The following is a 25,537-nucleotide window of genomic DNA, read 5'->3' on the forward strand; positions in this document are numbered from 1 at the left end:
AAATATTGCCACTATATATGGAAATGTGCTTGATATAACATAATGAAAAAATGATACAATATGTTTCCAGGTTTAAAAGAAATAGGTACAACTCTGAATTTGATATACTCATGAAAGAATTTCCTGTAGAAGAAACCAATTGCTTATTTTTCTTGTGAGATGATGTCATTGGCCAGCTAAATAAATAAGATGATGTTTTTACCAAATTGCCAAGTAGAGATTTATTTAAAAGGTCATTATGAAAGGTCAGGCACTTCAAATGTTGAATGAAAACTAGAGCTTTTGCTCCTCCTTGTGGTACTATGCAGAACTAAGCTGAATTTGGATACTTTAGGTACTTCTGTTGTGCAAGTCACAGCTACAGATGCTGATGACCCTTCGTATGGGAACAGTGCCAGAGTCATTTACAGCATACTCCAAGGACAACCATATTTCTCTGTGGAGCCTGAAACAGGTCAGGAGCAAAACTATGCTTTTTATTTATTATAAAATCTTCATGATCTTTATGAGGTGGGGAAAAATGAGAGAACAAAAACCAAAAACTATTTTGAACAGTTTCAAAGGGAAAATATTATACTGAATAATGTCTTCAAAGTTAAATGACAGAGATTGATAAATAGATAGATAGATAGACAGACAAATACATACATACATATATATATTGCTTTGATATGTTTAAAACTGAATTATAAAGATAGTCTAATGTAATATTTGTAAAGTCCTTTGCAAACCTTAGAGCTATATAAATGCTAGTTATTATTATCCTAATCAATGTTATTTTTAATTACAAAGTGGAAATGGTTAAATATAAATGATTTGCAATGAAATGGATTAGTTTTTAATTTCAACACAATATAAAGTGGTCTTTAGGAATACAAATGCTGGCAGTAAATAAAATGAAGGCCTTATTGTAGAATTATACATATACTGAGAATGCAAATACACAATGACAGTTTTTGTTTATATTGTTTTTTGTTGTTGTTGCTTTTGAAGGCATCATCAGAACTGCTCTGCCAAACATGAACAGAGAAAACAGGGAGCAATACCAAGTTGTTATCCAGGCAAAAGACATGGGCGGCCAGATGGGTGGATTATCAGGGACTACAACAGTGAACATCACGCTGACGGATGTAAATGACAATCCACCTCGATTCTCCCAGAGTAAGCTGCCTTTAATACTCATGCACTATAAATGCCTTAGAGTAAAAGAATTAAGAAATCTCCATCTGGTTTAATTTAAGGAAAATCTAGATTATAGGGTACTTGTGAACGAAAGACTTATGTACTGATTTATTCCCTGTTATTAAACTAGAAAATTAAATGTTAGAGCCATGTTTCATTCAGAAAATAGTTTTATGCTGGTGACACAGCTTCACAAATATATTGTGCTTTTTAGAATTGTTTGTGAGAATAGGATTGCACTGTAAAATTCAATTCTTTCATATAGTAATAGACAATTTATTTTTCATTAGGAAATAAATCAGGTCACAATTTCCCAGGAAAGGAAAAGGGATGTTTTACTCTCTACTTAAAAAGTTTTAATCAGGAAAACCCTAACTCTGGGGAGACATAGCTCAAGGAAAATCTATTTTGACATTGTAAAAGGGGTGTGATTGAAATAGCTGATTAAAAAAAACCCCAGTATATTCTGAATGGTATTTTACATCTCCATTTTGGGCAATATAAGTATGTCAAAACAACATGTGTTATATTTTAACTTTTAGTATATGTTTGGGGTGGGGGGGAAGTGCAACTATTAAAACAGGTACCTTTTCAGTAAAATCAATAACTTCTCTTCTATTAAAGATCGTTTCTGTTAGAAGTTAGGACAGCAAAGACAGTACTTTTCAATTTGATACATTTTTCCTAACATTTAACTTACTAGGTTACTGTGAATGATTCACTAGTATTCCATAGCATCTCAAGAGGTCTGAAGGGAGGCCCCTAGCATCCTGGATTAAATAATCCTGAAAAATTTTATAGGAGAAAATTAAAAAGAGTCACACAGAATGAGAAGACCTGGACAAGTTATGGTCTGCATTTATGGAAACACCCATATGGATTGATCTGAATTGATAGTATCATGAACTTATTGGTTTACACTTCATCATATAAAAACTAGATTCTAATAACTAGTGAATTTACCTTCATTTGTGTTTCTCAATTGTCAAATTTTGGAACTGCTCACCAAAAGTTCCATTTAATTATTATTTACCACAAATTTAAGATTATTTCTAAAATAATTATAGATAAAGTCCTTTTAAGTGACCACAGGTATTAAATTTTAGGTCTATGGAAATTTACAGCTTCTTAATTGGAAATAATAGAATGAAAATTAAGTACAATAATTTTTTAAATAGCATACATATATGTAACTATGTTTATCATTCACTTACTCCTCTTTTTAACTCTACCATAATTATTTTAATCTCTTCCTTGCTTCAGATATGTTACTGTAATTTATATTTATAATTATATGTGTTGGATAGAAATGCAGTTCAAGATATAAGGCTTATTTCATTTGCCATACTAGCTCTGTTCAGATTTGTTCTTGACATCCCTCTTGCCACGGGTACACTGGTATAGCTGTAGTTCCAATATAAAGCATTCATCAGGATTATCTGTTTATCTCTACAAATAATCAGGATTTGCTGTATTGTAATGAAGAAGAAAAAAGGTATGGATATTACCGATGAAGAACAACCCTTTGTTATCTTGCATTATCATTAGACGTGTAAACTCAGAGACCTCAAAATAATCTTGCACACATATTTTCCTAGTTTTTATTTCTTCTCAGTTTGACACAATTGTCACTAGCCTGTCAACAGAGTGGGTGATGGAAGGAAGATACTGGATAGAAAGGGTGCATTTATTCATAAACATTCAAGTACAAACTATTATTTTAATTTCAAAGGGTATAATCTTGCTAATGAAAGTGTTTTTTTCTCATTACATACTTATAGTAGAAATAGATTTTATCTAGCATTTACATACATGTAGAGTGAAGCCAGTCCATGTACAGGTAAACCAGCTAATCAGAAAATGATCACATAAGACCAGACAAAATGCATAAACCTAATTTAATAAGGGGTTAAGAAGTATGGAGTTCAAAACAGAGCTGTTGTTGTTGTTTTATAACTGATTTATTATTGCAATCTTTATTTTTCATTTTGGAAATATAGCAATTCTTCGTCTTCATATCAGTAGCTATAGAAGCCTTGCACTAACACCAGATTTAAGATTTTCTCTCCATTCTAATTTTTCATATGTGCCAGGGTATAAAGCATAGGTCATAATTGAGTAATAAATTTGAACTCATCAATAGTAATAGTAGTAGAAACAATATTTATGCTATTAGCAGTAATGGCAGTTTGCATATTATTTCCACAACTTTCAAGATAATTTCATATACATTGGTTTTATGAAGCTTATAATTCCTATGTGAAGAAAGCAGAGCATAAATTTTATAGATAAACATTAAATAGCTTTCCAAATATACATAGAAAAAGTGGTATAATTCAAACTGAAGCTCAAATCATTATATTCATTGTTCTCTCTACTATTAGAAGTTGCTTCCATATCTTGCATTATCAAATGGAATGATATATTTGAAAATGTTTTTAAATAATAAAGGACTCTAGAGATAATTAAACTGTTATCACATGAGTTTATATGCACATTAATATATGGTTAGTAGAATTATTTTCTGTTATATATAACTTTACAATTTCTAAAAGTTTTTTTCACAAACATTATTTCATTTAACTCACTTTAAAAATCTTTGCAAGAAAATAGTTATCACTATTTTTTTCTTTTCCTTTTCTTTTAGGAGGACAGTTGGGGTTCAGTGACTTGCCCAAGGTCACACAGCTAATTTTTGTTTTAAGTGTCTGAGGCCAGATTTGAATTCAGGTCCTCCTGACTCCAGGTCTGGTGCTCTATTCACTGAAACACCTAGCTGCTCTCACTATTTTTTCAGTGACAAAACTGTTGTTTGAAAAAGTTAAGTGACTTGTGCAAGTTCCAGAAATGAAACTTCAAACTAGATATTTGGAGTTCAAATTAATTAGCCTTTTTATTATAACGTACTGAGCTGCTATGTAATTTCTAACTTAACCTAACTATGGAATTTAGTATAGGATTTCGTTTCTACAAATATAGGCATGTGTATTTGTATGTATATAAATGAAAATGTAAATAGGAGACAGAAGGAAGATAGGCATTTGCATTCTGAATACATGAGTTCAAATTTTACTTCTGATAGTACTTGTAACAATTTTGGGCAAGACAACCTTTCCTTTTTTTTAATTCTTCTCTTTATTTTTTTTAATTTAAATTTTATATTTATTTTTAATTTATGTCATTCATTTCCACAAGATTTTGAGTTACAAATTTTCACCCCATCTTTCCCCTACCCACCACCCCAACACAGTGATCCCACTGCAAACCTCCTTCCCCAATCTGCTCTTTCCTATATCCTCCCCCATACCCCCTCCAATTTTCTAGTAGGGCAAAGATGGATCTCTATACTCCAGTGCATGTAAAAAAAATTATATATACATATATATGTATGTATATATTTAAACATTTGATTTTAAAACATTGAATTCCAGATTCTTTCCCTTACTCCCTCATCACTCACCCTTACTGGGAAGATAGGCAGTTCGATACAGGTTGTACATGTGTAACTATGAAAAACATTTCCATAGTGGATATATAGTGAAAGACTGTATTTCCCTCCATCCTATTCCACCCCCCACTTGTTCTTTTTTCTACTTTGACCCTGTCCTTTTTCAAAAGAGTGTGCTTCTAGTTTCCCTTCCCCCCACCTTTCCCTCCCCTCCATCATCCCCCCTCTCATCCTCTTCCCTCCTACTCTCCTGGTGAGTTATCCTATTTAGTTTGTATGTCATTCCCTCCCTAAGCCAAATTCAATGAGAGTAAGGTTGACCCATTCCCTTTTGCCTTCCTATTCTTTCCCTCCATTTTAACAGTTTTCCCTTACCTCTTTTATATGAGATAATTTACCCTGTTATGTCTTTCTCCATCTCCTCTCATTATATTCTCTCTCACCTCTCAATTTCACCTTTTAAGTATCATCCCTTCTTATTCAGTTGGTCTTGTGCCCTCTGTCTATGTATACCTGTACACATATATACACACACTCATATGTATTCATATTCCATATACCCTCCTATATAGACATATATATGTATGTATACATATATATATATACACACACACACACACACACACACACATACACATTTATATTCCCTTCAACTATTCTCATACTGAGAAAAGTTTCATAAGTTACAATTATCATTTTTCCATGTAGGAATGTGAATAGTACAATTTTGATAAGTTCCTTATGATTTCTTTTCCCTGTTTAACTTCTCATGCTTCTTTTACTTTTTGTATCTGAATGTCAAATTTTCTATTCAACTCTGGTTTTTTCAGCGATAATGCTTGAAAGTCCTCTATTCCACTGATTGACCATATTTTCCCCTGAAACATGATACTCATGTTTGCTGGGTATGTGATTCTTGGTTTTAATCCCAGATCCTTTGACCTCCAGAATATTATGTTCCAAGCCCTTTTATCCCTCACTGTAGAAGCTGCCAGATCTTGTGTTATCCTGATTGTGTATCCACAATATTCATTCAAATTGTGTCTTCTTGGCTGCTTGTGATATTTTCTCCTTGATTTGGGAACTCTGGAACCTGGCTATAACATTCCTACGAGTTTTCTTTTTGGGATCTCTTTCAAGAAGTGATCAGGGGATTCTTTCAACCTCTATTTTGCCCTCTGATTCTAAGACATCAGGGCAATTTTCCTTGAGAATTTCTTGAAGAATTATTTCTAGCACTTTTTTGATCATGGCTTTCAGTTAATCCAATAATTTTTAAATTATCTCTCCTGAATCTGTTCTCCAGGTCAGTGGCTTTTCCAATGAGATATTTCACATTGCCTTCTATATTTTTTCATTTGTTTGGATATGTTTAATAGTATCTTGATGTCTCATAAAGTCACTGGCTTCCACTTGCTCCAATCTAATTCTGAAGGAATTATTCTCTTCAGTGAGCTTTTGATATTCTTTTTCCATCAGGCAAATTTTGCTTTTTAATGCATTCTTCTCCTCATTGGCATTTTGAGCCACTTTTGCCATTTGAGTTAGTCTATTTTTAAGGCGTTATTTTCTTCAGTCAGGTTGTTGACTCTCTTTTCATGATTTTCTTGCATCATTCTCTTCTCAATTTTTCCTTCACTTCTCTTATTTGGTTTTTAAAATCCTTATTAAGCTCCTCTATGGCCTGTAAACACTTCATATTTTTTCCTGGAACCTTTTGGTGCAGTAGTTCTGACTTGTTTGTCTTCCTCCCATTCCATGCTTTGATCCTTTTCGTCCCCAAAAAAGGAATCCAAAGTCAGTTTGCTGTGCTTGATTTGCTTTCTTTGATTGTTCATGTTGCCACTTAATTACTTCACTTTTGAGTTTTTTGCCAGTGTAGAGCTCTGCTTCCAGAGAGGAGAGCTTTTTCCCACATCACTGGTCTTTTCTCAGCTGCAAGAATATTAGTTGGCTGCCATCTGGGAAGCCTCCATTGACTGTGGCTTGCTGGTCACACATCCCATGACCTCCACCTTAGACAATGGAAGCAGGTTAAAGCAAGAATGTTAACTCCTCAGAATGGTCACTTGGTCCCCCTACAATCTGCAGACCAGGAAGTCTGAAGCAGCTACTAGGTGGTTTCTGCCAAACCTCAGCTGCTTCTCCCTCTGGGGGCAGAGGCCAGACCACACTCCCTGACTCCCTTTTCCCACAGAGTCCACACTGACCTCTCACTTTGTCTTTGACATCTATGGGTTGATAATTCTCGAAACCACCACAGCTGCTGGTGATCTACTCTCCTGATGTCCCTCTAGATATGCCTGGTTGGGCCACACTGGGGCTAAAACAGTGGGCTCAGTAGGAGCTAGGCTCTGCTCCCAGCATGTTGCGATGGACCCTTCCTGCCATCCTGCCAAGCTGTCTTCAGCAGGATGTTTATTTCTCTCTGTCACTTTGTGGTTCTGTAGCCCTAACGTTTGTGTAGAGTCATTTTTATAGATATTTGAGTTGGTTATGCGGGAAGTGCAGGGAATTTTCCTGCTTCTTCACAACCATCTTGGCTCCAACCCCCAAGACAACATTTCTTGACCTTGATTTCATCATTTGTAAAATGAGGCACTTGGACAAATGATCTCTAAGGTTCTTTCTATTATTAAACATTATGATTCTTGAATTGGTAGAAGATGAAGTATATTTGCAAACTTTTAGCTTTGTTTTTCCTCATTCTTCTAAAAAGGCAAACTGAAAACAATAAAATGTAATATAATATTTTTGAGTGTGTAGTGATAGTGCAAAGTCATTTAACCCCAATTGCTCTGCCTTCTTCCCTCCAAAAAACAAAAAAAAAATAAAGTTATCCTGGGTATGGAGGCTGTGGAAGAATTTCCTGATTCAACAGAGGTGGGTTACAGGGATTTGAAATTGAGGAAGAGGACGACACAATTCTGCATCAGGTAATAGATCTCTCAGAGGTAGATCACAACATGTATTCCAGCTTAGAAAGTGACTGCACCCTTGGAGACCACTGGAGAGTAAAATATTGACTTCATTGCTCAGCTTGTGGATATATAAAGTATCCACATTTTGTGATGAGAATGTTCCCTGCCTATGAGTCAAAAAACATTAGGTAGTAAAGTCTAGCAAGAAGGGAAAGAATATTATGATGAGGTGTGATGAGAGGAAATTCACATTTTAGAATGTATGTCACTTCAACCTAAATTATACCTAGAAATTGCTGACAATAAAATATGCCATTTGAGACAAACATCTATGTTAACTGATGTAATTTTGTGGATCAGTTTTATGTTTCTTCATGAATAGATGAACAAAATGTTCCCCAATATGATCAAAGGCTCATGAATTATTCAATAAGCATTTAGTAAGTATCTACTAAGTAACAGGTGCTGAGCTAGGCACTGACCATACAAAGACAAAGACAAAAACAAAACAGCTTTTGATCTCAAGGAGTTTGTGTTTTCGTGGAGAAAACATATACGTAAATAAATATGTATAGAGTATGAGGCATATAGCAATAGGAAGCATAATGGATAGCATTGCACTTGAAATCAAGAAGACCTGAGTTCATACACTGCCTCAGAACCTTGCTAACTGTATGACTCTGGGCAAGTTGTTTACATTGGACTACAGATTCCCTTTATAAAATGGATATAAAAGCAGAATTGCAGTAATACAGTGTAAATTCAGCAACATATCCATCCCAAATGTTCTAACAGACCTGTGGAACAGCCTTCCAAATTAATATTGGACTGATAAGCCAAAGCTAAACACAACTTGAAACCAACATCATGATGTCATTAGTCTTCTTTTTTCTGAAAAGGAAGGATGAATAACAACAACAGCATAATAAAAATAACAACTATAGCACCTACCTCACAGAATTGTTGTGAAGATCAAATGACATAACAAAAACAACAAAAATACTTTGCAAACCTCAAAGTGCTATATAAATCCTAGCTATTGCTATCACTGTCATTATTATAATTAGCATCTAGCTTAGTGGATAAAGTATTGAACTTAAAGTTAAGAATATCTGAATTTGGGGCAGCTAGGTGGTGCAGTGAATAGAGCACCATCCCTGGATTCAGGAGAACCTGAGTTCAAATCTGGCCTCAGCCACTTAACACAAAACTATCCACTAGCCTTATGACTTTTGGCAAGTCACTTAACCCCAATTGCCCTACCTTTCCCCCTACAAAAAGCAAAAAATAAAAAAAAAGAATACCTGAGTTCAGATACCATCTCAGGCACTTAATAGCTGTGACCTTGAGCAAATTATTTAAATACTACCTGCCTCAGTTCCCTCACTTGTAAAATAAGTATAATAATAGCATTTACCTCCCAATATTGCTGTAAATATATAATGATATATATGTTGCACTTTACACACTTTAAAATGATATATAAATGCTAGCTTAATATTATTATTATTACTGTAAATTTGACAAAAAAGAGCACTGAATTTTCTGTGCTATATATAAAACTACTGCTATTAGAAGGTTGTATTTTCATTGATAGGATTTTTATTAACTTTCTAGTTGAGATTTTTAAACTCATACGTCTTCTTCAAGGAACAGCCTCCCTAAGTGTTGATAGTATAGTGTTTTTTTACAATATTCCATAATTTCAAAAGTTACTTTTATTTGGAAGTATGGATAGAATCAGAAACTTGTCTTTGAAAGACACTTCTAACAGAAACCTCAGAAAATTTGCATAACCTCTGTGAGCCTCAATTTCCTCATCTATAAAATAAATAATTTTCTACCTACAGAAATATTAGAAAGAACATGATTTCAATGCTCTAAATAATTATAAATATAAAATATTTTATGAATAAAAATATTATGGCAATTCAGCATTATAACTAAAGAGCATAAGTAGCCTTCAGCAATATAAATCTGACAGCAATTTCTAGTCACTGGATGCAGTGTTTTGTTTTGTTTTGATTTTGTTTTGTTTTCCTTCACTAGTAATTTACCTAAAGATAGGATTTCTATTCACTTTCCAAGAAATTATCTTCAGGTCAGTACTTCAGGTAGTGAAAAGACAAGTATATTTTAATAAAGTTTCAATCCTAAAATAATGTTCGAATGATGATATGTGATGGCTGATGATAATTATAAGAATGTTTTCATTCCTAAGAAACACTATGCAAAAGTTGTGACTAATCCTTGAAGACTGTTGGTTATCAACATTGAAGCTCTCTCCACAGTTAAATAAATATGAGATCCCACAGTGTTGTGAAAAGAACTCTGGGTTGAAAGGAGAGAGACTCATTATGAAATGTAGTTCTTTATTCCCAAAACCTGTATTGTCTTTGCAAGTTTTCAATCTCTCTAGACTCCAGTTTTCTCCTTCATAAAATTAACTAGTTGAACTCAATGTGCTTTGAGGTCCTTCAGCCCTAAATTTAGGATTCTATGATCTTTTTTAGATCAAGTGATTATTTTAGAATATTAGCAAGTGAAAACTCTCCTCAAATGAAGTACAGAGAGAAATAAATGTTTTCTTCCTTTCTTTCTCCCTTTCATTTTCCTTCTCTCTTTTTTTCTCTCTCATTCATTCTTTCTATTTCTTCCTTTACTTCTCTCTCTTTATTTCTTCATTAATTCGTTTAAATTTAATAATTTATTATTTATTCATTTTATCTATTCATATGTTGGTTCGTTTATTTAACTTTTATGTACATATTTACTTACTTATGTGTTTGTTGGTTTAATCATTCATTTATCCTTTAATTATTTTTTCCAAACCAATGATTCCATTGGTGTATATACTTTCTGGTGAGGAAACTCTTGTCTAACAATATAGATTGACTACAGATACTATCAATTTTTTAAATTCATATTTTCAGAAAATTGCCTCAGGCCATAAGGAATTAAATGACTTGTGCAGGATCAGAAAGTCAATGTGTTTCAGAGACAGAACTTAAATTACTCATTGTAAGGCTGAATATTCACTCTATCATTGCTTTTTATAATGTTTTTGTGGAGGGGTTGAGGTACAGGAGAATTTCAGCACCTCTTTATATAAAAATCCAACATAATTTTCAGTTCATTTAGTTCATTTTTTCCCCCTTTGTATTGGGTAGAAGTGTGATTGATTAGGAAGCACGGGAAGATTTAGACAAGAATAGATTTTTAATAGTTTTCTTAACAGTATAAATTCATTTGGAAGAAAAAAGTCATGGAAAGTGAGTTCAAATATAGGGTAGCTGAGTGGAATTTCTAGTCATCCAGGGAGGAGACAAATGAAGAACTGTGCCCCATTCTATATTGATCATATTCATTTAACTGGATTATAGTTCCCCTTCCTAAATGTAAAGTATTTTCTGAATTTATACCTAGAGTCTGGGGAGAAAAAGCTGATTTCATTTTCTTTTCTCTATGATTCAATTTCTGCTCTTTTCCTCTGGGAACTTCCTACAAGTACCAAGAACAAACAAATAAAAATTAAGCACTGTTATAGTCCCCTGCTTCAAAAATGGATTGTCAACAGACACAAATCAAGTTTATTGATTTGCTCTCCTCTTTCTATTTTTTTTTTCAATTCTAGAAATACTCAACATAGTAAATAAGAGATCCCAACTCCTCCAACTCATAAAAGTCTTGAGGAGTTTTTGAATATCTATAATCTTGATTAAGAGTATTCTCTGTGTATACACACAAATACATACATGTATACATACACTATATATACATTATACGCATAGAAATATACATATGTTTTACATTAATAAATATATGTATATATTATACATATATGTGTGTATGTGTGTGTGTGTATATATATACATACATATATATATATATATATATATATATATATATATATATTACACTAGCATCTAGGGATATCAGATGCACCAAATTTCATCTTTTATAAAGTCACTCTGAATCACTCCACTATAATGCCCTCCTCTGGCAAGACATACAAAATAATTGCAAAATTTCCTTTCCCGGTTTAAAAAATATGCTAGTCACATTCAGTAATATTCATTCAACAAAGATTTTTGAACTGTGGTATACAAAACCCTGCATCATGAAGAGCTGAGTGAAGTATGAAATGAAAACCATAAATCTGAACTCATGAAGTATATAGTCAATTGGGGGAATAAAGAACAAATGCAGATAATTATAGTACATGATAATTACATTAGAGATTCATAAAGTATTCAATGAAACTCAGAGATTGAGAACATAGTTCTCTCCTGCTTCTCCTGCTACCTACAGCAAGATTCCCTTGAAGGTCTCTGCTAGATCACTGTGTCTTTTCTCTGAGATTCAGAGTCACTTGAGTGGCCAGTGGTTCAAATCATATGAATATGGGAAGATTATAATGTGTTAGGACCTAGATGTATCTATATCTCCCACAATTATTATAATAAATCTCTAAAATGGACTAGAAAGTAGGAAACAAACATTGCAAACCTACTATGTTCCAGGTACTATACTAAGAATTAGACAAATATTATTACATTTGATCCTCATAACAACATTAGATGATAAATGCTGTTATTATTCTCATTTTACCATTGAGGAAACTGAGGCAGACAGATATTAAGTAACTTGGATAGATTCACATAGTAAGGGTCTGAGGCAAAATTTGAACTTATGTCTCTTTGACTCCAGCCCCAGCACACTATCCACTATGCACCTAGCTGCCTCAAACCAAAAGGAACTTGTTATGAAGTACCTATGTTCAGGACTGCACAACAAAGTCTCTTAGATTCTCTCAGAACCTCTGAGAAGATACAAGTCGGAATAGATATCTAGCACAAGCAAATTTGCTTCAGTGCAGTAAACAGAACTTGTTCACAATATTCAAAAAATATAGGAGAAAGGGGGAGGCTAGGTGGCTCAGTGAATAAAGAGCCTGCCCCAGAGTCAGGAGGACCCAAGTTCAGTTCCGGCCTCAGACCTATAGATATATAGGAGGAAGAATATTCTATTCCAAAAACATAGCACCAATTCAGATTAAAAATATTGATGAATAAGTAAGTAGAAGAAATTCTCAAAGAAAAAACAGTATGGTCTAGGAGAAGCCCAGAAGTGAACCCAAGGGAAGAGATGAACTCCATAACCTGCCCAAAGTAGATAATCAAAGAAAAGAATATTATGACCACAAGGATTATAAGAGTACCTAGAGGAAATTCAACAAAAGATACAAAATTTAAAGTTAAATTAAGTGATAGCTAGGGAGGAAATACTGTCAAAAAGAATAACTTAGAATAAAAGGTAACATGTTACACAAGTGTTGAGCTTCCTAAAAATTAGAATCGCCCAGACAGAAAGTAATAACATGAAACAAGAAATATGTAAGTATAATAAAAAAAGTAAACAAGAAATATGGAAGTATAATAAAAAAGTAAATACATGAAACAAGAAATATGTAAGTATAATCAAAAGGTTTTTTTAAAGAAGAAAATGTAAGGCATACTATGAAAAAAACTGATCTAAAGGAACAAAAGGTCAAAGAGAAATAATCAGTCTTTTGAATATGTGAAAATCACGATCATAAAAATTAAATTTAAAATAGTTTTAAAGCCTGAATATCATACTTGTTAGAAACAGAGGACATAGTTAATATAGAAATAATCTAATGGTCACCTTCTTAAAGAAACTTTAAAATGAAAACTCTCAGAATAATCACAACCAAAAGTATTACTTACTGGTCAGAGAAACACTACAGCAAGCACTCAAAAAGGGTTTGGGAGAGTTGATCAAATAATGAGGAACCATACAACAGAATCACACAAAACTTGGCAGCTACCTAGCCATGGGGGAAAAAAAAGGTTAGCTCATATTACAATATTCCAAAAAACTTAAAATCATCCTATATTTTAGGAAGAATTGTCCTTACTATATGTTTGGTGCCTAGTCATCTGATATTTTTTAAGAAGTTTTCTCTTTATGCTCTGTAACTTGGTGATCTCATCTGTTTCTTTTTATTTGATTATCAGCAATATACAGAGGACTTTTAGATCTACATATCAAATATTATTTTTTTTTCTAAATTGTTCCACAAATTATCATGTGGTTATAATGCACATTTTTTGAACTCGCTATTTTCAGAATGATCTGCCCTTTCTCCATGAACCTGATTCTTTTCCAAATTCCCTATTTCCACTGATGATATAAGCACCTTCACATATTTGGGTTAGACACTGCCCCTCCCCCCCAAGGAAAGTGTGGGAGAGATGTATTAGACTGACTACCAACCTGAAGGTCTACAGAGCCATTGTGCTGACCTCATTGTTGTATGCCTGTGAAACCTGGACAGTCTACCAGCACCATGCCACCTGAATTGCTTTCATTTGAATTGTCTTAGGAAGATTCTGAAGATCACTTGGCAGGATAAGATACTAGACACTGAGGTCCTTACTCAAACTAAACTGCCAAGCATTCAAACTGTGCTTCAGAGAGACCCACTCTGATGGGCTGACCATGTTATTTGAATGCAAAACATATGCTTGCCAAAAAGATTATATTATGGAGAACTCACACAGGGCAAGCATTCACATGGTGGTCAGAAGAAGGAATACAAGGACAATCTCAAGGTCTCTCTCAAGAATTTTATAATTAATTGTGTGACATGGGAGACACTGGCACAGGACTGCTCAGCATGGTGTGCCCACGTTAGAGAAGGTGCTGTGCTCTACAAGCAAAGCAGAATTGAAGCAGCCCAAAGGAAAAGCAGGATGCACAAATTAGGAGATTCTACCCCAAATGTTCTCATGGACTATTTGTGCCCGACATATGGTAGAGGATTCTGAGCTTGTGTGGGTCTGAGCAGCCAGTCAGACATATTGAAACTTAACTTTAGTATAGTGATGTCATTTTGGTCCTCTTCAAGAATGAAGGACAACAACCAACCAACCATCTTCACTTTAGCCATGCTTGAAATTTCAAAATAAAATTCTATTTTTCCTTTTCCATCACCTCCCTCTTCCCAATTTGTTGTCAGTCCTGTTCAAATATATTCTTACTCCAAAACACCTTTAATATCAGTCTTCTTTTCTCCATGAATATTGACATTTTCTTATTGAAGACCTTCCTCACCTCTCACCTGTTCCTGGACTATTATAAAAGCCTACTAACTATTTCTGTCTCCAATGTCTCCCATTTTCAGTCTGTCTTTCAGAGAGCTCCTAAAAGTAACCACCACAAATTATCTCCACCTCAGTAGATCTTTATTGACTCTAGGATAAAATTTAAATCTTAAGCCTGACACAAGGCCTACCACAATCAAACTATAACTTATTTCATATTATCAACTTTATACACTTTGTTTCATTCAAAATTTAATGCTAACTCTGTTTACATGCTTTCTCCTGCTTCTGTGACTTCCTCAATCCCTTTAACAATAATGTCTTCCCTCTGATTATTATCTTCAGTTTTTCCTATATTTATCTTGTTTGAATATAGTTGTTTCCATGTTGTCTCCTCTGTTAGACAAAGTTCCAAAGACTGTCTTTGGTCTTTCTTTGCATCTCCAGAATTTAACACCGTAACTAATACCTAACAGATGATTAACAAAACCTATTAGACTGCCTTATTGTAATGTGCTTCCTTTGCATCGGCTTTTATGCTTCTCTTCCTTTGAGCTTCATCTTTGTCACTACTTCAAGGAAACGTTTTCTGTCTTTCTCTTTGATAAGTCATTCGTCTTGCCCCAGACTTTTCTAGAACTCTTTGAAAAAGTATCTTTTCCACATCATGCCCTATCTTATGTCCTACTTATTTGTCATATTCCTTCTAGAACAATGTAAACTTCTTGATGGTGTTGATTGTGTCATTGCTTAAAAAACTGAATCCCAATATCTAGTACAGTGTCTACAATACTGTAGGAAATTTAAGTTTGTGTATTGAATCAAAATTTTGTGGCCACTAACAGGAAGAATAAGGAAAAATCTTGATGGAGGATGGAGAAATGGAACTAAGATTTAAAGGATGGGTAAGATATCAGCGAAGATGAAGATGGATATTTGAAGTATGGGGTACCTAAGTGGGAAATGTGTATAGAGCAGTGTTTGTGGTAGGGGTGTAGGGGTAGGCCATGTAGAGATAATAAACTGGTTTGTGTACAGCTTAAAAGGATGTAGAAGGAAATACTGTGAGATAAGGAGGGGAAGGTTTACCAGATTATGAAAGGTTTTGAAAGGTGAGCAAAGGATTTAGAACATAGAAAATTAGTAGAGATTTCAGATCTGGGGAAATGGCCTCCCCATTTCCAGATATAGAGAAGCTAATTCAGGCAGTGATATTCATTTCATATCATCTACACTCTTTGAATTCCATTCTATCAACATTGTATGAATTAAGTGTATAGGGTTATCAAGGGGGACTAACACCTCTGGTATAAGGACTTGCTTAAGCTCTTTTCAAGGCTGCTCATTTGCCTTTGGTGACCACTTTTCACCCAATTCTCAACAGTGGCTCCAAGAAGCTGTAGCATGCTTAGCAACCACATCCCTGTAAAAGGTCTTGGCAGAGGAGACAGAGCCAAAATGATGGAGTAAAGGTAGGGACTCCTCTGAGCCCGAAACCCTCCAAATACCTTTAAAAATTTCTATAAATAAATTCTAGAGCAGAAGAACCCACAAAAAGAGGGAGTGAAACAAATTCCCAGCCTAAGACAACTTTTAATGTCAGCAAAAAGCTATGTTGCACCAGGGTGAGAGAGGAGCCCAGTCTAGCACAAGCCACTTCAGCACAGACCAGTCCCCGCCAAACCCAGAGTAGGCCTTGGAGCAACTGAATCACTGGTAGCAATGGCAGTCTCCAATACTCTAAACCCACACATGGCAAAGATAACATATAAGATCATCAGGAAGAGGTTGTTGCATCTGGGTGAAAGTGGAACACAGTCCAGTGCAGGCTGTGTTAGCACCATCCAGCCCCAGGAAACCAGGAGTAGACCTTGAAAGTGATTCAATCAACAGTGGCAGTGGCAAATTCTAGAGCTCTCGGGCCACAGACAATAAGGTGCTTGAACAACTTGTCAGAAGGAAAATATAGGGGTCTTTTTGCAAGCACTGAGGCAGGACACTGTTGCTTTGCCCATACTCAAACCTGGGTTGCTGTAATGGGAATGTAAATTTAAAGATCTTCCCTGCCCCTAGGCTAAAGTGCACCTGGAGCCTGGGGTGGGAGACTTGTTTTTCAGTAGATACTTCTTGATTGACCAGTGGGTCAACAAGGTTGTTACATTCTCTGAGCCAGGAGAAGGCTATATAAGCCCTGATGTGTAGCTTTGTTTTGGGGCTCACTTTGAGAAGTGTTCTGTGATTTGATATGGATTCTGGGAAGCCGCTGTACAGAGCCCCCCGGCTTTGAAACCCAGATGTTGAAACCCAGATGTTGATTGGGTATGGATGTAATGGTTGGGCAGTTTGAAATCTGTCTACTTGATCTGTTTCTGTCTTGATAATTCTGTCTGTATACTTTGAAGTTTGGGGTGCTGACCTTTTTCCCCTGAACGAGGTAAACAATATATGTTTGACTGATCAAAGTAAGCTTGTTAACCCATTTTGAGTTGCTTTCCTGTATCAAAGCAGATCCAAGAACCTGTGTTGGCAGCAAACCCTGAGGAAGCTTGGGGTGCTTGCTGCTACAGTTGCAGATTTGGGTGGAAGTTCCAGGGTGAAGAGGAGCACTAGCATGGCAGGACTTACAGCCACAGTGGAGGGGGAACTCTCCTCACAGTTCCATGGCAGAAAAGGATGTTTGTGCTCACTCATAGGCCAGTAGAGTTGTAAACAGCTCTCCTTATATCATACTGCCTTGGAAGTATTGAAAACTTACAGGTCCCCAGAAATACCTCTGAAAAGAGCAGCACAATACCCTCAAATTTGGTACAGTGCACCCTCCATCCTACAAGCAGCATTATACTGTAGCAAAGAGGTAAAAGTCAAGAAATAGGTTGGGGAAAATGAGCAAATAACAGAAAAAAAAATACGGCCATAGAAAGTTACTATGGTGACAAGGAAGATGAAAAAAACAATATTCAGAACATGACCACAAAGTCAAAACTCCTACATCCAAAGCCTGCAAGAAAAAAAGGAATTGGTCTCAGGCCATGGAAGAGCTCAAAAAATATTTTGAAAATCAAGTAAGTGAGGTAGAGGAAAAATTGGGATGAGAAATGAGAGTGAAGCAAGAAAATCATGAAAAATGAGTCAACAGTTTGGTAAAGGAGACACACACACAATAGTGAAGAAAATAACACCTACAAAACAGACAAAGTCAAATGGTATATGGTCCAAAAGGTCAAGAAGGAGAAGAAATGTCCTAAAAAGTAGGATTTACCAAATGGAAAAGGAGTTCAGAAGGCTCACTGAAGAAAATAATTCCTTTGTAATTTGTATGAAGCAAGTGGAAGCCAATGATTTTGTGAGAAATCAAGAAATAAAACCAAAAGAATTAAAAAAATGCAAGACAATGTGAAATATTTCATTGGAAAAATAGCTGATCTGAAAAATAGATCCTGGAGAGAGAATTTAAAATTTATTGGACTGTCTGAAAGCAATGATAGCAAAAAAATCTACACATCATCTTTCAAGAAATTACTAAAAAAACTGCTCTGATATTCTAGAACCAAACGATAAAATAGAATTGGAAAGAATCCACCAGTGACCTCATGAGAGAGATCCCAAAAGGAAAACTTCCAAGAATATTATAACCAAATTCCAACTCTCCCAGGTCAAGGGCAACAGTTTGGAAGCAGTAGAAAGAAACATTTCAAGTACGGTAGAGGCACAGTCAGGATAACACAAGATATAGCAGCTTCTATATTAAAGGATCATTGGGCTTGGAATATGATATTCCAGAGAGGACATGAACCAGGATTACAACTATAATCTTTCAAAGGAAAAGTGAATATTCAAAAAGATAAAGTCTTTCAAGCATTCTTTTGAAAAGACCAGAGCTGAAAAGATAATTTGACTTTTAAATATAAGAATCAAGAGAAGCTTAAAAAAGTAAACAAGGAAGGGGAATCATAAGTAACTTAATAAGGTTAAACTGTTTACAATCCTACATGAGAATATGATATGTGTAACTCATAAAACCTTTTTTTTCCTTACTAGGGTAGTTAGAAAAGGTATATATAGACATAGGATACAGGTATGAGTTGAATATCAAGTGATGTTTTCTACAAAAATAACATTAAAGGATAAGACAGGAATATACTGGGAGAAAGAGAAAGGGAAGGTAAAATGGGGTAAATTATCTCACATAAAAATGGCAAGAATAAGCTTTTGCAGTGGAAGGGAAGAGGGGTGAAATCAGGGGGAGTGGTAGAACTTTACTTGAGATGAGATCAAAACTGGGTCAAAGAGGGAATAACATGCACACTCAATTGGGTGTAGAGATCTATCTTACCATAAAGGAAAGTAGGAGGGAACGAGGATTAGAGAATGGGAGGGGTATGTGATAGAAGAGAGGGCAGATTGAGGGAGAGAACAGTCAGAAGCAAAACACTTTTGAGGAGGGACTAGGTGAAAGGAGAGCAAATTGAATAATTAGGCTAGGATGGAGGGAAATACAACTGGCAATAGCAATTGTGGAAAAAAAGGAAACAAGTTTCTCTGATAAAGGCCTCATTTCTCAAACATAGAGAAAACTAAGTCAAATTTATAAAAATAAGAATCATTCCTCAATTGATAAACTATCAAAAGATAACATCAGTTTTCAAGTGAAGTAATCAAAGCTATCTGTAGCCACATGAAAAAAACTGTAACATTAGTTATTAGAAAAATGCAAATTAAATCAATTCCGAGTTACTAGCTCATACCTATTAGATTGACTAATAGGACAGAAAATGTAAATGACAAATTTTATATGGGATGTGGGAAAAAATGAGACATTAATGCACTGTTCATAGAGTTGTAAAGTGATTCATCCATTCTATAGAGCAATTTGGAATTATGCCCAAAGGGCTATAAAACCATGTATGTCCTTTGACTTAGAAATACCACTACTCTCTATCCCAAAAGAGATTTAGAAAATGAATAAGGACCTCTGTGTACAAAAATATTTGTAGCAGGAAAGAAATGATAGGGAATGTGGCCTAGATATACCAGATCTTAAATTGTATTATGAAACAGCAATCATCAAAACTACTTTGTACTGGCTAAGAAATAGAGAAGTAGATCAGTGGAATAGGTTAGGTCCACAAGACACAGTAGGCAACAATTATAATAATATACTGTTTGATAAAGTCAAAGATCACAGTTTCTGGGAGAAGAACTTTCACTATTTGACAAAAACTGCTGGGAAAACTGGAAAATAGTATGGCAGAAACTGTATGTAGACCAATCTCTGACACTATATGCCAAACGAAGTATAAATGGGTACACGATCTAGGTATAAAGGCTGATACTATAAACAAATTAGGGGACCAAGGAATAGTTTATTTTGATTGCATTAAATTGAAAAAAATTGCAGAAACAAAGCCAATGCAATGAAGATTAGGAGGGAAACAGAAAAAGGGGAAAGAATTTTTGCAACTAATGTTTCTGATAAAGGTCTCATTTCTAAAATATGTAGAGAACTGAGTTGAATTTACAAGAATACAAGATAAATGGTCACAGGAAAAAGGCAGTTTTCAGAGGACAATATTAAACCTATTTATAGTCATAAAAAATCACTATTGATTATAGAGATGCAAACCAAAACAACTCTTAGATACCACATCACATCTATCAGATTGGCTAACATGACACAACATGTTAGAGAAGATGTGGGGAAGTTGAAACACTCATTCCTTGTTAGTGGAGTTGTAAGCTGATCTAACCATTCTGGAGAACAATTTGGAACTATGCTCAAAGGGCTATAAAAATATGCATACCCATTGATGTAGCTATATTACTTCTAGGGCTGTATCACAAAGAGATCATAAAAATGGGAAAAGGACCCACATATACAAAAATATCCATAGCAATTCTTTTTGTGGTGGCCCAGAACTAGAAAATGAGGGAATACCCATCAATTGGGAAATGATTGAGCAAGTTATGGTATATGAATGTAATGGAATACTATTGTGCTGTAAGAAATGATGAACAGAGTGGTGGTTAGGTGGTGCAGTGAGTAAGAGAGCTGGCCCCGGAGTCGGGAGGACCCAGGATTGGTTCTGGCCTCAGATACTTAATACCCACACAAAATAATAGCTGGCCGTGTAATCTTGGGCAAGTTACTTAACCCCAGTCGTTTAAAAAAAAAAATGATGAACAGGCAAGCTTCAGAAAAACCTGGAAGAACTTATATGAAGTGGGGCTGAGTGAAGTGGGAAGAACCAGGAAAATATTGTACACAGTAACAGCCAAAGTGTGTTATGACAGACTTTGATAGACTTAACTCTTCTCAGCAATGCAAGGATCAAAACGATTCCAAATGACTTATTATGGAAAATGTCATCCACATCCAGAAAAAGGTATATGGAGTCTGAATGCAGATTGAAGCAGACTATTTTCTTTTTTGTTTGTTTGTTTTGTTTTATGTTTTTCTTTCTCATGGTTCCCCCCATTCATTCTAATTCTTCTATACAACATGACTAATGTGAAAATATATTTTATAATAAGAATGTATATGTAGAGCCTGTATTAGATGAGATGCTGTAGGGGGAAGGGGAGGGAAGGGAAGAAAATTTAAAACTTATGGAACTGAATGTTGGAAACTAAAAATAAATTAACTTATAAGAACAATTATTTATAACAGCTCATTTCTCATGGCCAAGAATTGGAAATTGAGGGGACACCTATCAGTTTGGGAGTGGTTGAACAAGTTACAGTGTGTGAATATAAAGGAAAACTATTATAAGAAATGATGAACAGGTTTCTCTCAGAAAAACCTGGAAAGACATCAATAAGCTGATGCAAAGTAAAATGTACTGTGTACAAAGTAACAGCATTATTGTAAGATGATGAGCTGTGAGTGACTTAGCTGTTGTCAGCATTACAATGATCCAAGACAATTCCAAAGGACTTATGATGAAAAATGCTATCCATCCTCAAAGAAAGAACTGATGGGGTCTGAAAACAGACTGAAACATAGTTTTTTAACTTCATTTTTCTTGATTGTTTTTGTTGGTTTTCTCTCACAACATGACTTTTATGGATATGTTTGCATGACTATACATGTGTAACCTATATCAAACTGTTTGCCTTTTCAATGGAGTGGGGAGTAGAGATTGAGGAAGGGAGAGAATTAGGAACTCAAATTTTAAAAATAGATATTAAAATTGTTTTTACATGTAACTGGGGAATTTTTTAAAATAAAGAAATATTTTTCAAGTCTTGGCAGACAGGCTAAACCAGGTTGAGGTAATGTAATAGTAATGAAATTTGAAGATCCCTTTGTAATTGCCAAGCTTACAGGTACTTAGCACTTAGTTTCAAATTAAGCCTCTGTAAAGAAACAGAAGGTATGAACCTGTTGCTGAAATAACAGGAAAAAGTTAATACCATATATAAGGAAAATCGCCAGCTGAGAGTTAAAATTTCTTGGGTCAAGCATCGTGGAGGCAGAGAAGCTGAGAGAGAGAGAGAGAGAGAGAGAGAGAATTTCTCCAATTTCTCTTAGGGAGCATCTGGAGGCTGAGCTGCTACTACTGGACTGAAAACTGAACTAGAATTGAGAACTGAGAAAAGAAATGAGAATTGAGAACTGAGACATAATTTCTTGGACTAAGCCGTGTGGAGGCTGGATAAAGTGATTTTGATTTTGAGAAAGGAACTTGTGGTGGCAAAACTTGAACTTGTGGTGCCTGAGCTGCTGAAGACTGCGGAAGCATGACTGTGGTACTGGTACTTTGTACAAATGTTGGTGTGGCTTTGGTAATGTTCATGAATGTTATTGTGGCTTTGTTACGCCTTGTCTTCCCAGGAAGAGAGACTGTGAGAGATTTGAGGTGGATTCAACAATGTAAGCTTCAATATGGGGCAGGAACTGCACAGAGATCTGGACACAGAACTAGGAGCTGTCTGCCTTTGAACTCAGGTGGCAGTTGGTTAGATTCTTAGATTTGGGCAGGAGTTGGGACCATAGAAGGGGAACCATGGAAGCTGAAAGCCTGCCTTAAGTCAAGATGAAAAGAACTCCATGGGTACTGAGTAGTGACTAATGAAATAAGGTACTGAGCAGTGACTGATGAAATTGTAACTTACTTGTGACCTAGCGGTGGATGGCCTTTTGTACTTTCCACTACCCCTTAATAGGGTACTGATGAAATTGTAACTTAATTGCACCCCATGGGTGGAACACTTTGACTTTTGTACTAAGGAGGCAAGCCTCAAGGATGATTGAATGATTGAGTTACTAAAGGATTGTATTTTGTTTGAAACTATGTGACCACTTTGGTGAAAACTATGTGGGCATTTTAGGGATAAGTTGTTGAGTTGTGACATGGTGAATGCTGCATTTTTATTTTCTGTGAATCTTTTGCTCTGATTTGTTATTGAATAAATAGAGAGTTTGCTATACTATGTAATCAGAACTTTGAAAGTTGTTCAAGCAGCAGTCCTCTGGAAAGCTGCTTTTGTGTGGCTTTACAGGTAACTGAGAGAAAATCGATCTGTGAGTTAGGTGCACATCTACCCCAAGCATGTGAACACTTTCCCCGTAGAATGGGTGGATGAGAACAATTTGTTCCAGCAGTTCTGAAGGCAGCTGAAGCAAGTTCTGTGGAGTGTGTAGAGTTTAGTCAGATATCAACAGTATCAGGGTCATCCATTACAACCTAGGCCATCACCAGTCCTCTTGACTTTTGTCTTGCCACTGGACTTTGATGACTCTAGAAGAGAGAGTGAGGCTGATGATTTTGTGCAACTCTATCTCACTTAAATCCAAATATCAGGCAAATCAAGACATAAGCCCTTAATGTCATTGGTTTTCTTCAAAAACAAGGAATAACAACAATCAACACCATCATGCCCCTTGGTCAGAGAGCTGATACCACCCGCCAACACATACACACACACACACACACACACACATATACCCAAACACACCACTTTGTAACTTTCTTTTGTGTGTTGCCTTTTTTGTCTTATCCCTTTAGATTGTAAGCTCCTTGAGGGCCAGAGACCATCTTTCCCATTCTTATTTGTATACCCAATACTTAGCCTGTACCTGTCACAAAGTAAGTCCTTAGTCATTGTGTATTGTATTGTGTTTTGTAGTATGTTTTATTGCATTTAATTGTACTGTACTAAAAAGGAAGATATGTTAGAATGATAGTGCCATGTTAATCAGAGTTCTAGTGTTGATTTCTGTGGGAGTAGAGGGGAAGGGACCTATAAGAAAATAATCAAGATGGGGAATCACCAGTAATTGACTTGGTAGGTTCTTGAATGTGAAGGTTAAGTAAAATAAAAGAGCTAACACTAATTGAAGTTATGAAAAGTGTATTTCAGGTGAAAGGCATTAAGTTGCACCTGGTTTATGTTGAATTTGAAGTCCTTGTATTGCAAATATGCTGTAAATAGTTGGAGATGTAGGTATGGGATTTAGAACAGTTTTTAAGTCTGAGAGGAAATTTGATAGTCATTCACATAGAAGTGATAGTCATAAGAATGAATGAAATTTCCAAGAAAGAGAATATTTACACTTAACACACACAAACAAAACTAGCCGTGTAACCTTGGGCAAGTTACTTAACACCAATTGCCCTCCAAAAGGCAAAAAAAAAGGAGAGAATATTTAAAGTTAAGGACCAAGGAATCCTCTCATTAAATGTTGCTATACATATGAACACTCAAATAATGGGTTTGGAAGAAGATATAAAAACAGTAGAAAATGGGTGAAAGAATCTGAAGGAAGAGGAGGAGAAGGTGATATTTTTTTAATTCAGAGAAAATGGGTGTTTATTAATTATTTTCTTTGAATCAGGGAAATATCTCTGGACTTGTAGTCAGAGAACTTGTAATGAAATCTCTTATTCTGACAGAAACTAAATTTGTAAACTTGCACAAGTCTCTTCACTTCTTTAGTATCTTTTTCCTTCTAAATAAGCAGAGCGTTTGCCAAAAATGAAATTTATTGTCCTTTCTGGTTCTGATGCTAAGTTTATAAGAAAGCACATCCAAAACAGAAAAGAGGCAGTCAAAAATATTAGGAGCTGTAGAAGGTCAAGCAGAAGCTAAATGGCAAAAGGTTAAAACAAAAATAGAGAGTGAGGAAATGGAAGCATTATCGATTATTTAGTATTAAGAGAGGCAGATAAATGGTATGATACCTGGATGTAACAGGAAGACTATTTTTTTTTATTTTGAAGGATAGGGGAGATATGAACACAATTGTAGGAAAATGAATATGAAGTCAGTGATGAGAGAGAGTTTCAGGAAGCACAATAATGATGTCCTCTGGAGACAGGTATAAATGGAATTAAGTATTCTCATTCTGAAATAACACTTAGTGAGGAGTTGTGGTGACTCTTCTGTTTCTGCTGGGAAAGAAAGTGATTTTGTGTAGCTAAAATTCAGTTCAATTTATTTTAACAAATGCTTGTTAGGCACCTTTAAGAACATGTTATGATAGGTAAAGGGGTTAAAAGGAGAAAGAAAAATGTTTTTGTCTTCAAGAAACTTACATTTTAATTAGGGGAATTCATGTATTTTGCTAAATAAATGTATCATAACAGTTAGAGGGTTTCTGTGCTGGTAAGTGGGAAAAGCAGGATAGCTACTAGGAAACAAATGTAGCCCAAACAATAATTTTAAGGAAATTAGGTATTCTTGGAGAAAGATTTGAGGACAGAATGGCTTACAGGAATGGGAAATCACTTTTTGAGAAAGAGTGAGGAACCAAACAAACAAATATGTAGATGAATGAATGAATAGATGAATAAATAAGTAAACAAATAGATGAATTAATAAAGGAATGAATTTCATATGGAATAGCCTAGTAG

The 25,537-nt window shown here is 35.2% G+C and overlaps 1 protein-coding gene across 2 annotated transcripts in view; it reads left to right on the forward strand.

Moving 5' to 3' along the window:
* The window catches only part of LOC138171080 (cadherin-10), a 313,231-nt gene that overhangs the window by 228,714 nt on the left and 58,980 nt on the right, over positions 1 to 25,537 (forward strand). For both annotated transcript variants that reach the window (XM_069100488.1, XM_069100487.1), the window contains 2 exons: positions 335 to 454; positions 994 to 1,161. In XM_069100488.1, coding sequence (XP_068956589.1) covers positions 335 to 454; positions 994 to 1,161 — 288 coding nt within the window. The remainder of the gene's footprint in view (positions 1 to 334; positions 455 to 993; positions 1,162 to 25,537) is intronic.

The sequence above is a fragment of the Petaurus breviceps genome, unplaced genomic scaffold (genome assembly GCF_028583685.1).
Source record: "Petaurus breviceps papuanus isolate PSGF00001 unplaced genomic scaffold, PetGlider_PUasm1.0 41, whole genome shotgun sequence".
Lineage (NCBI taxonomy): Eukaryota > Metazoa > Chordata > Mammalia > Diprotodontia > Petauridae > Petaurus > Petaurus breviceps.